Raw genomic sequence first — 12,866 nt, 5'->3', positions numbered from 1 at the left:
GAGACTGTCCAGTTTGGTCATGTACATAGAGGGGCATTGCTGGCATATGATGGCGTATATTACATTGGTGGACGTGCAGTGAATGAACCGGTGATGGTGTGGCTGATCTGGTTAGGTCCTGTGATGGTGTCGCTGGTGTAGATATGTGGGCAGAGTTGGCATTGAGGTTTGGTGCATGGATTGGTTCCTGAGCTAGAGTTACTATGGTGCAGTGTGCAGTTACTGGTGAGAATATGTTTCAGGTTGGCAGGTTGTCTGTGGGCGAGGACTGGCCTACCACCCAAGGCGTGTGAAAGGACCATCACAGGACCTAACCAGATCAGCGACAGCATCACCGGTTCATTCACCTGCACGTCCACCAATGTGTAATATATGTTATCAGACACCAGGAGGAAGGTGGTGTTTGGAGGAGGCCATGGGGAAGTAGCCCAGGGAGCTGTAGCTGTCATGCAGCTGTTACTATAGACAGCTGCAATCCACAGGGCCCTGGGCTGGAACCCGGAGTAGAGGGCGGGCCTGGGTTCCCCCCAAACCTCTCAACTCCTGATCAGACACAGGAGAAGTTGCTCTAGACTGTGGGGAAGATCACTGAGGTGAGCAAATCTGCCAATAAGCGCAGGACCCACCAAGGTGGAGGAGGAACTGTGTCACACTGGGTATATATATATCTTCTTACTATATGTTCCATTCTATGCATCTGAAGAAGTGCGCTGTAGTCCACAAACGCTTATGCTCAAATAAATTTGTTAGTCTCTAAGGTGCAACAAGTACTCCTGTTCTTTCTTCGGATACAGACTAACATGACTCCTACTCCTAAACATATCCTACCAGTTTTAGCACTATGTAACACAATCACTACCAGTTCTGAAATATCATGGCATTTTTGGAAGAGAGTGCTCTGCTCAGATACTGAAAGTTATTGATGGCACAACTGCTTGATAGTGAGCAGATTCAAGTTTATATTAAAAAGGTAGTCTAACAAGGACATCTTGTAGTCAAAATTAAATACCCATCCTGTTATACAACAAATCTAAAGAGAATGCAGTCTCTTGAATGGCAATTTAAGATGTTCATCAAATTTAATGAAAGCACATCATAAACATATTGTAACCACAACTGCAGACAATTTCAGTTAAACAATAAAATGTGAGGTAGACTGACTAGTGAAGCTAAATTCACTATGTTTTGGTTAAGAAAATTTTACACTAAAAGCAACCTTTTAACCCCCTTCCAAAAGTCACAAAAAACAATTGCATAAATTACAGCAAAATGCATCTGAATATGATTTTCATTCAAATCTTAGTTTACATTCAATATTAACCTGTGAACTGTCAATCATGTCCAGATTTTACATGTCAACAGGTAAAATATAATGCTGGCCTATTTAATACATTCATAATAGAGGCCTTGATGATGAGGCTTAAAACCAAAACCTAACAGTTGTACTCTAGATATCAAAGTATGGTCTCCTTCTCCTCATTCAAGGACTATGAGCTGTAGTTTTCAAGCAGACTGACCCTGGATTCTTTTAAGTAAAGATTTATAGTGATATAGTCTTCAAAAGAAAGCATTGCCAAAAACCTTCCCTCTCCACTGGAGAATAAAAAAGTGTTATAGAAACCAATTGCTTGTTTGATAATGGAAGGCAGATACACTAGCTTTCCAATTTAGTTCTCAACCATCAGGACAATTTCACACCACTTTACCACAGGGCTAAATAATCATCATCAAAATAGTCTTAGCACCTGGAATTTTAAGAACTTAGTGCAAACATCATGTACACAAACAAAGGAAATCACTTTTGAACATTTTTATATCCTCTGACTTGCAGACTACAGGTAACATTTCTAAAATTTTTACCCCAAACTAAAATTCAAAAGTTATTCAATCAGCCTTAAGCCCTTCTAGCAATCCAGAAGTACTGAAATGTATTCAGGTGTAATGAAAAGCTTCAAAATATACCTCTGTATCCCCACTGGCTACATTAAAATTAAGATACATTTTAAAACATAAGGCTGTATGAAGGACACTTAAAAACATTTAAATCTAAAGAAAAGGGTTGTTCATTTGAAACATGCTACATTGACAGCCTCACAGTTAAGCTATATTAAAATCAGATATGCAAACCATTATTTTCCTTTTTAGCTTCAGTCTAATATATTATGTTTTTCATTATCTGTAAACATTCATCTTTTCACAAGATAAAAAAGTTGCTTGATTAACACTTTGTTCAAAATGCAGTTTTGGCAGGCCCTTCTCAGTTGACTTGCAGGTCACATATAAAGGATGTGTTAAGAACTTCATAAAAACACAATGAAGTGAATATTATGGATTTTTTACCATCTTACAAAGGAGGTTGCATTTTTTTTTTCAACTAAGGAGGTGGGGAGAGGACAATGTGTGGGGGAAGGGTACCTTTTATAAAATATTGAAATCTCAAGTGAGTAACCAATATAAAGAGTGATTACTTCTAAAAATGTTAACTATAACCCTGAAACCAAGTGCTAGTGCACCAGGTTAATTCTATAACAGAACAGCAATTATTATAAGAGAACACAGTAATGTGTTTTAAACCATAATAATGCATAATCACTACAGTCATATTTACAAAAGTTTAATATTCAAAATGAAAGGACGAACCTGTTCTACGTACTGTATTCAAACAGACCTTTTTGATTATGGGCAGATTCTCTTGCGATTGATTCAAGCTCACTTGTGAAGTGATTTTCAGTGGGCTACAGAAAAGCCCCAAACCATTGTGCCTCACCCTATTTTAGCTCCCTTTAGATATCAAATTCAGTTCATATCGGCTGCCACACTCTTGAACACTGTCTTCCTATTTAATGATTCACTTCTGGGCAGGGTACCTAAGTTCTCAAAAGCAGCAGCAACAAAAATCTCCCCTCAGGACTCTACACACTATTGCAGGTGAATGAGGAAGGATACTTGGAGCAAATTGCATGCAATCAAACCTACACTTAAAGTTTTTGATGTACAAGTAAAGTGTACCAGCTAAAAGGGGATGTTGCACAATTTTTAAAACCTTTGATGCTACAATGATCTGAAGTCATTTTGCCGGTGTTTAATTGCTCTAACTAAAGAGACAATGTGCATAAGAAATCTTTCTCTCTTTGTTATGCTGGCCAGCCAGTTACTCTTTAATTGTGAAGCAGAATTTTTGTTAAAGAAGGTGAAAGAATGTTACTAGGAGAACCTGTGTGCGTGCTCCATGCCTGCCAAGCATTTACTGATTTGTTCAGGTTTAAGTAGTAAACTTCTAACTCCTGTGGAAATTTTGCCAAAGACACAGTTTCAATACACATACAATTACAAGTTTTAAAGTAACACTGCACAGAGAGAGAACAAGACTACTTTTAATACAAATATCTAAGTTACTTTGTAATTTCAAACCCCTGAGTATTACTGTACCAAAGTACAGATCTGAAGAGAAACGGAGAAGTCTCCTCAGCATATTATCTTCAATGGTGTGAGTCTGGTGTTATGCCTTCAGACTAGTGGATGCTGAAGTCAGTTTCTTCCCCTAGCTTAGCATAGTACAAAAAAACCCAAGAGAACTCTTCATCAACCAAAATATGTCCTCCTCCCACATCACAGGAGACAGCTGGTAGGCTGTGGTGTTAGTTTCATTAACTGTGACTAATGCAGAATTAACTTGAATCCAAGCTCCTGTAATTATAACTGATGTGATAAACATATGCCTAGAAACAAAGCCTACTTTAGAATTTTGGAGACTCCTTTAGAGTAGACTAGATAAACATTGGTTGCACTTTGCTCCACAGTGATTGTACATTGGTTGTTTCTTCTGTCCCCCCATCCCCACCCCAAAAAGCCAACCAAACAAAAAAGCCTCTCAAGTTCTCTTCTTTTCCTTTGTTATTTGGTCTCCTATCAAGTTTATATGTGGCGTCCAGTGAGAAAATAGAGTGGTTTGTCATCAATGCTGTTGGCAGTCTGAAACTCATCTCGGAGACGAAACTGCCACTCGTCTTCCAGCTCTAAACGGACTATTGTTTGACGTAAAGAGCTTCTGTCTTGGCATATGACACACAAGGTAGCACCTTAAATTAAAAACAAGATACAGCTTCAGGTAACATGTAAGACTTCAATTTTCTTGCCTCATTTTCAAAAAGACAAAAATAATAGGAACTACTTCTTGAAGGCTTTTCCCACACAAAACCGTCATAAGCTCCCAAGTGTCCATTAAGGTGTCTGACATGAACAGTGTGCCCAGTATGATCAGTCTCAGATGTGGAAAGTGAGCCCTGAGAGAATGGGCAAACACCTCTGCAAAAATGACTGAAAAGAATACAGGTGTGTAAACAGTGGGAACAAAGTATTACAAAATGTGTTTGACATTCAGCAGTTTCCAATGAAATAGGGATTTGGGAGGAGGGGGGAGAGAAGTCTCTCTCTACTGTCCAAGCCTGAAATCATGCACAAGATGTCTGACAAAGCCACTTCAAATGAATGAGGATTCATGGCAGGACTAAGGGGTGTTTATTTATTTATTTATTTATTTATATTGCAGTAGCTCCTACAGCACTAGTCAGGAATCAAAGCCCTACTGTGAATATATCTACACTGCAGCAAATGGTGTATTGTTAACTTAGGTTAGCTAACTTGGGTTAAAATAGCAGTGAAGACACGGCAATTTGGCTTTTAACATGCGCCAGCTGTTAAAGCCTACAAGGGAACCTGCAGTTGAACTTGAGCTGCTGTGTTGGGGTGTTTTCACTGCTATTTTAACTCAAGTTAAGAACATTTATCTTTCTTTTGTCGTGTAACTATACCCTGTTCAAGGCACCTGACAAACATGAATCCATGACCGAGTGAAGGTTTCCACTCATGCAAGTATGGGTCACCCATTCATCAACTCCATAGCCAGAACTCCTGGGATTTGCTTCCTTCCTCATGCTACTCAAAAAAATAAGTATGCCCTTTTCTAAGTGATTGGGCCTGTATACAATCTGGCAATGCTTTTAGGATAGTGGACAATTTGCTGACATAAATATGGTTAATGATGATTAATTTGGACTTTCTTCAAAAGTCCTTTCCTAAAGGCTGTTAAGGAAACTAAGTAGTCATGTGCTCAGAGGCAAAGTACTGCCATGGATTAAGTACTGACAAAGAGAAAGATAACTGATTAGGAACAAATGGTTTATTTTTGACATAGCAAGAGGCTAATAAGGGGGTGCCCCAAGATCGGTGCTGTTTGATATTGTTTCTTGTCATGCCTATGACATGATAGATGCTATCCAGCCTTAGCAAAAACAAACACACACAGCGCATGACTGCCATTCTTAAAGAAAAGTCACAGATCCACAGCCAGGTGGCAAAATGTGCAGCTAATCCAAAACTACTGAGGTCAATCAACAGTAGAAAAACCTGTGTGGAACTTCAGAGGAGGCTAAACAAAGCTCGGAGCATTGGCAGCATGACGAGAGAGGAAATTCAGTGCTGACAAAAGCAAATTTAACCTACATATATACACATTACTGGGTTCTGAGTTAGCCTGTAATCACTCAGGAAAAAAGACCTGCATGTCATTGTGGACAGCTCAGTAAAGATCACTGCTTAAAAATACAAAAAAAGATCAGGATATAAAAGAACGGGATAGGAAATAATACTTTGAGGGGCAAAGCTGCATGCTAAGTAGCTCTTTTGTGCTCAAATCTATGGGAGCACAATCTAGCCACTGAAAATACCATCTGAATTGATGCTACATCTCACCTGTAATACTGTGGTTCAGTTCTGGTCTCACATGCATATAGCAGAAATAGAAGGTATGCAGAGAGTAGGCAATGAAAATGTTTAAAGACATGGAAAGACATTCAAATGAGGAGAGACTGAAAAGAGCGTGGCTGTTTAGAAATGAATAAAATGAGGTACTTAAAATAAAGAAATTTCTTGGGGGGAGGAGTCAAACCCTCCTCATCCTATCTCATAACACAAGAACAAGTGCACATTCAATGAAACTGAAAGGCAATACATTAAAAACTGATGAAAGGAAATACTTTTCTATATAATGCATATTTAGCCCTCCGAACTCATTGCTCCAAGGTATCACTGAGGCCAATAGGTTAGAAAAATGAGACATTTATATGGACAGCAACGTCATCCACAATTGCATTAGACAAGGTTTGTTTTTTTACACAAAATTAGTAATATAAACCCTCAGTATTAGGGCATAAGACAACCACTAACAGAGGTAGGAAGAAACTTCCTCAATGAGCAGGTTACTCTATTATTGTTCACTGCAAGATTTCTTGCACCTTCTCCAGAGCACTAGATATTCACTACCATCAAAGGCATGATAATAGTTTGGAACTGATGAACTGCTTGTCCCATCAGTTATGGCAATGTCTATGTTCTGAACTCTATTTCCAAATCATATGTTAGCGAAGTACTCAGCTTCATGCTGCACTGACTGAATTCTACCTATACCATACCTATTTCCATTTGATGCAACTGTTAGTACTATTTATCAAGGCTTTTCTTCACTATAGCCTTGTTGTTATGATGGTGGGAACTCTATACAAATCAAAAGAGCAAACAGAATGCATTCCTTACTGGAGCAACACCAGCACTGATTATGAAGATGGAGAAATGTATGGATCCATTTCATCCTCTATATTTCATTTTGCTTTGAGCCATTATTTTGTAGTAAAAGCAACAGAGATACCCCGTGGAGAAATCATTACCTTTCAAGAATTTGAACTTCTTAAGAAGGTCTGCACCTACGAAAGAGTCACAGAGGTACAACAGGAGTCCACTGAAAAACACCCCCTCACAGTTGACATTGATGGAGTGTGGGCGGGAGCTCACATAGCAGATGGCCACCTGAAACCAAAAAGCAAAACAGAAAGAATGTTTTAAGAAAACACCCCAGAGGGACCTAATATGGAGGTTGAACATAAAATAACTACAAGAGGCCTGAGTTGGTTGACTTGAGTTAAAAAAAAAAAACAATAATAATCCTGGATACAGTTTGCACATTTGGGAGTTCTATTAAGCAATCTTCCTGACTGAATTCTAATTACAGCCACAGAAAGTCCGTAGCTCATTTGTTACCTTTTCAAGTTTCTAGCCAGAAAATCTCTGCTGTGAATCTTACTCATTCTCTCCTTTTAATCCCTTCCCTTTACTAAAAAAGCTTTACACAGTAATGGGATTTTTCTATATTTTAATTCAAAAGATTCATCTGTACTGCAAATAAAATGGTGCATAGACTAGCCTTGGCATTCAATCCTAGGCCTTCTGATGAGATGATTTCCAGAAGAAAAGTGATGCCTGCAACTAAGGTGAGATTTAAAACTATTGCATCAGACTCATCTGAACACTAGCAAATAGATTCACCCTCTTGAAAGGGCCCACTGTAGTCTAATTTAACCCCATGCTTCTCCATTACTTTGCTGACTTGATTTAAACCTCTGTGGTCTGTGCTTGTGTGATAATCATACAATGATTGTATTATTATTTCATTTGTTCCAATGACATGGCATTTGAAATATATCCTATTAAGAAGGAAAATGCAGAAGTGGTGTAAGGAGGGTACATAAAAGAGGAGGATAATTACACTGTGCTTTGTTGCAGTGAGCAATCAGGCTAGTGCAGCAATATAATATCAGAAACTGGCCAAGCAAGAACAAAGTGGCAACAAATATGAATTAGAAACACATGACAAAAAGTAATACAGATTTGGGGGATGCATGTCTTAAAGTACATGGATGAATACCAGGGTCTGTACAGATAGCTAAATGGCAAACTGGCACCCAAGAACAAGGGCTTTCACTGCAAACAAATTCTTACATTATTATATGTGATAGATTCCAAAAAGATTGAGGATGGCTATCTTAACCTAATAACAAAAACAGGGGGAGGGTTGGAAGAGGATTGACATGAGCACTCAGTGACCACAAAATCCAGATATTGGGAACAAAAAAATCAATCAAGAAACCAAAGAACATGAAGAGAAGAAACTCTTCGATAGCCTCTACATCAGGAGTCGGCAACCTACAGCACGCATGCCAAAGGTGGCATGCGAGCCGATTTTTGATGGCACGCGGAGTGGGCTGACAGGCTCATCCCGCCGCCACTCTGGGGTTCCTGCTCCTGGCCCCTTGCCAGTCAGGGTCCCACTGTTGGTCCCACTCAGCACCTGCTGCTGGCCTAGGGGAAGGAACCCCAGGCTGACAGCAGGCTGTGACCCCGGCTGGCAGGAGCTGGTGGAAAAAACCCCAGAATGGGGTGGGCTGAGCACTGCTCTGGGGTTCCCACTGCTGGACCCTTGCCAGCCAGGGTCCCGCCACCGGTCCCACTCAGCACCCACTGCTGGCCTGGGTGAAGGAACCCCAGGCTGGCAGGGGGCTGAGACCCCGGCTGGCAGGAACCAGCAGCTGAAACCCCAGAGCGGGGGTGGGTGGAGATGTTCAGCTCACCATCGAAACTCCAGAGCTGGGCGGGCTGACCCACTCAGCCTGCCACCGCTCTAGGGTTCCGGTTGCTGGCCCCTTGCCAGCCGGGGTCCCCTCCGCAGCCCCACTCACCTTGCTTCCGGTTGGAGTTCCAGTGCAGGCCCCCTGCCAGACAGGGTCCAGGTCTGCTCACCCCTACCAGCCGCCAGCTCCACTCACTTCAGCTGCCGATCTGGGATTCCAGCCAGTAAACAACTGATCACTCAGAAGCCTGTGTGCAGCTTAAAGTATCCAAGTACGTGCCACCAGACATTGGAAAACTCAGCAAGGAAAAGCAAGGGCAAGGATCACACTAAACTGATAAGAGCTGCATTTTAATTTAATTTTAAATAAAGCTTCTGAAACATTTTGAAAACCTTGTTTACTTTACATATAACAGTAGTTTGGTTATATATTACATTATTATAGAGAGACCTTCTAAAAAACGTTAAAATGCATTACTGGCACGCAAAGCCTTAAATTAGAGTGTATACATGAAGACTTGGCACACCACAGCTGAAAGGTTGCCAACCCCTGCTCTACACCAATGCTAGAAGCCAGGATAATAAACAAAAGGAACTGGAATTGTTCATTTATTAGCATAAATTCAATTTAGTTGGCATTATTGAAATTTGGGGGGATGATTCCTATGATTGGAATGTTAAAATCAATGGTTCTAACCTATTTAGGAAGTATCAAGTGGGCAAATGGGAATATAGCGTGGCACTGTCAAAAATGGTATTACCTGTTTCCGAGTCACTGATAATGCAGAAGAACATGATCTTGAATGCTTATGGATCAATATCCTAACAGGTAAAGCATAAGACTGGGCATTAGTTGCTGTCTGCCTCAAACCACCAAATCACACTAAGGAACAGGATGTCTGCCTCCTTACACACCTATCGATAATGTGTATGGGGAAAAACAGTGTGACCATGGGAACTTCAATTTGAGTAATATATGCTGGAGGTATTAAAACATCCTTGGAATTTCTAAATGTTATTGATGAGAATCTCCTAACTCAAAAAGTGTTGCATCCAACACAAGGAAATTCTACATTAGGCTCTCTCTTGACAGATGAAGAGGAACTGATCACAGAACTAAAAATTCATGGCAGCTTAGGTACTAGTGATCATGACTTGATCACATTTATAATGTCCAAACAGAATAAAGTCCAGACCAGTGATCTATATATATTTGGTACTTTGAAAGGGCCAGTTTCACAAAACTGAACACACAATTATGAGCCAAATCAGCTGGGAGGAAGAATTTATTCAGAAAAATGTGAATGATAAATGGGGATTTGTTTAAGAATACTTTACTAGAAGCCCAAAAAGCCACAATCGAGGAGAAAGGCAGTACTGTTTAAAAAATAGACCTAGCTTACCAGGGAAGTGAAGGCCACTATAAAAAAAAATATATATATATGAAAGAAAGGGAAAGTTGATAGCTTCTGATTTATATTCATTACTAAGAACTGCAGAAAATTGATAAGGGAAGCAAGCATACAAGGAGAAAACTATGGCGAGCAGAATTATGGACAAAAAGATTGTTTAAAGTATATCAAGAACATGAAGAATCTTAACAATGGTATTAGTTCATTATTAGATGGAAATGGTACAATTACCAATAATAATGCAGAAAAGGCAGCAGTATTCAATAAATACTTCTATTTTGTCTTTGGGATAAAAGAGATGATGTAGTCATATCATATGATAACATTCTTTCCATTTCACTAGTATCTCAGGAAGACGTTAAACAGCATCTACTCAAGTTAAACATTGTTAAATCAGGAGATCCGGAGAACTTGCACCTAAAAGTTTTACAAAATCTGGCTGAGGAGCTTGCTGGACTACTAATGATGGTTTTCAATAAGTCCTGGAACACTAGGGAAGTTCCAGAAGAGTAGAAGAAAGTTAATGTTGTGCCAATATGTAAAGAGGGAAAATGGGATGGCCCAGATAATTATAGGACTGTCAGACTGACATCAATCCCAGGCAAGATAACAGAATGGCTCATATGGGACTTTATTAATCAAGAATTAAAGGAGAGTAATCCAATTAATGCCAATCAACATGGGTTTACGGAAAATAAATCCTGTCAAACTAACTAGATTTTTTTTTTTATGAGATCACAGGTTTGTTGATAAAGGTAATAGTGTTAATGCAATGTATTTAGAGTTCTGTAAGGCATTTGACTACATGACATTTTGATAAAAAAATTAGAATATAAAATTATAGTGGAACACATTAAATGAATTAAAACTGGCTAACTGATAGGTCTCAAATGTACTGTAAGTGTAAACAGAATCCTCACTGAACACGTGTGTTTCTAGTGTGGTCCTGCACGGATTGGTTCTTGGCCCTAAACCAGTGTTTTTCAAAATGGGGTCTGCAGACCACTAGGGGTCTGTGAGGGTACTCCAGGAGGTCCGTGAGCCCAGCTGGTCAACTCTTCCCCCTCTCTCCCGGCACCACCTACACACAGGGGAAAAAATGGTTACTTACCATCTTGTCATTGTTGTTCTTCAAGATGTGTCACTCATGTCAATTCCAACAGGTTTGTGCGCACGCCACGTGCATGATCCTTGGAAGGTTTACCCTTGTGGTAGCCATCGGGTCAGCTGTGGAGCCCCCTAGAGTGACACCATCATAGCAGTGTATATAGTCCCCTGCCAACCCACTGCCTGCTCAGTTCCTTCTTGATGGAATACTCCGACAGAAGGGAAGCGGGCGGGATTTGGAATGAACATGAGAAACACACCTTGAAGAACAACAGTTACGAGATGGTAAGTAACCATTTTTTCTTCTTCAAGTGCTTGCTCATGTCCATTCCAATAGGTGACTCCCAAGTAGTTTCCACAGAGGAAGAGTCGGAGTTCACTGAGTTGCTGACTGAAGTACTGTCCTGCCAAAGGCTGCATCATCTCTCGCCTGTTGAGTGATGGCGGCACAGTGCGGTGTGAAGGTGTGGACGGAAGACCATGTTGCTGCCTTGCATATGTTCTGAATAGGGACTTGCACGAGGAATGCAGCGGAAGAAGCCTGCGCTCTTGTGGAGTGCGCCATCAATGCCAGGGCTGGAATCTTAGCACAATCTGATGCAGGATGTGATTCACGACGAAATGCGCTGAGATGTCATGGGAAGCCTTTTCATCCCTTCAGCGATTGCAATAAACAGCTGTGGTGACTTACAAAATGGCTGTGTGTATTCAGTGTAGAAGGCTAGGGCATGCCTGATGTCCAGAGAATGGAGTACTCTCGCTCTGTTGCTGGCATGAGGCCTAGGAAAGAATACCAGTAGAAATATGTCCCGGTTTACATGAAAGTGGGAGACTACCTTGGGTAGGAATGCTGGGTGAGGGCATAGCTGCACCTTGTCTTTATAAAAACCGATGTAGAGGGGCTCGGAAATCAGCACTCTGAGTTTAGAGATCCTTCTGTCTGAGGTTATGGCCACCAGAAAAACCACCTTCCAGGACAGGTAGGATAGAGAGCAGGTCACTATGGGCTCGAAAGGGGGACCAATCAGTCTGGAGAGAACCAGGTTGAGATCCCACTGGGAAATGGGCTGCTGTACCTGTGGATAAAGCCTATCCAAGCCCTTGAGAAAATGACCAACCATGGGATGTCCAAAGACCAATCTACCGACCATAGCTGGGTGGAAGGCAGAGATGGCAGCCATGTGATATCGCCAACCCCTGTTGTTTCAGGTAGAGAAGGTAGTCTAGCACAATGGGAATAGGGGTTTGCTGAAGTACCTTTCCGTAAGGACCAAATGGAGAAATGCTTCCCCTTCACCAGGGACGTTGTCTGAGTGGAGGGTTTCCTGCTCCCCAACAGGACTTCCCTAACAGGTCCCAAACACTGTAGTTCAAGCAGGTTCAGCCATGGAGTTTCCAGGCCATGAGGTGAAGCGACTCCAGGTTGGAGTGCTGTAGTTGACTGTGGTCCTGTGTGATGAGGTCTGGGAGCATAGGAAGGGATACTGGCCTGTCCACTGATAGGTTCAGCAGCATGGTGAACCAGTGCTCGCAGGGCCACACTGGTGCTATGAGGATCACTGAAGCCCCGACCTGCCGGACCTTGAGTATGAGAGGGAAAGTGGGAATGCATATAACAGGTGACCCATCCACGCTATGGAGCCATGGTTGTCATTCTGAAAGGAGCAGAACAGGTGGCACTTCCTGTTGCTCCGCATCAGAAACAGGTTCACGTGGGGATAGCCCCACCTCTGGAAGATGGAAAGGGCAATGTCCACTCTGACTGATCACTTGTGAATGTTGAACGAGCAGCTGAGGTGGTCCACTAGTTTGTTCTGTGCTCCTGGCAGATATGAGGCCTGCAGCTGGATGGAGTGTGTGATGCAGAAGTCCCCGTCAGAGAGCTTCCA

The 12,866-nt window shown here is 41.4% G+C and overlaps 1 protein-coding gene across 4 annotated transcripts in view; it reads right to left on the bottom strand.

Annotated features, from left to right (window-relative positions):
* Positions 1-3,061: 3,061 nt before the first annotated feature.
* The window catches only part of GREB1L (GREB1 like retinoic acid receptor coactivator), a 140,461-nt gene continuing 130,656 nt past the window's right edge, over positions 3,062-12,866 (bottom strand). For all 4 annotated transcript variants that reach the window (XM_032795792.2, XM_032795793.2, XM_032795794.2 and 1 more), the window contains 2 exons: positions 6,723-6,861; positions 3,062-4,079 (listed from right to left, as the gene is read on the bottom strand). In XM_032795792.2, coding sequence (XP_032651683.1) covers positions 3,916-4,079; positions 6,723-6,861 — 303 coding nt within the window. In that variant the 3' untranslated portion in view covers positions 3,062-3,915. The remainder of the gene's footprint in view (positions 4,080-6,722; positions 6,862-12,866) is intronic.

The sequence above is a fragment of the Chelonoidis abingdonii genome, chromosome 2 (genome assembly GCF_003597395.2).
Source record: "Chelonoidis abingdonii isolate Lonesome George chromosome 2, CheloAbing_2.0, whole genome shotgun sequence".
Taxonomy (NCBI): domain Eukaryota; kingdom Metazoa; phylum Chordata; order Testudines; family Testudinidae; genus Chelonoidis; species Chelonoidis abingdonii.
This window is presented reverse-complemented; position numbering and strand designations above follow the sequence as displayed.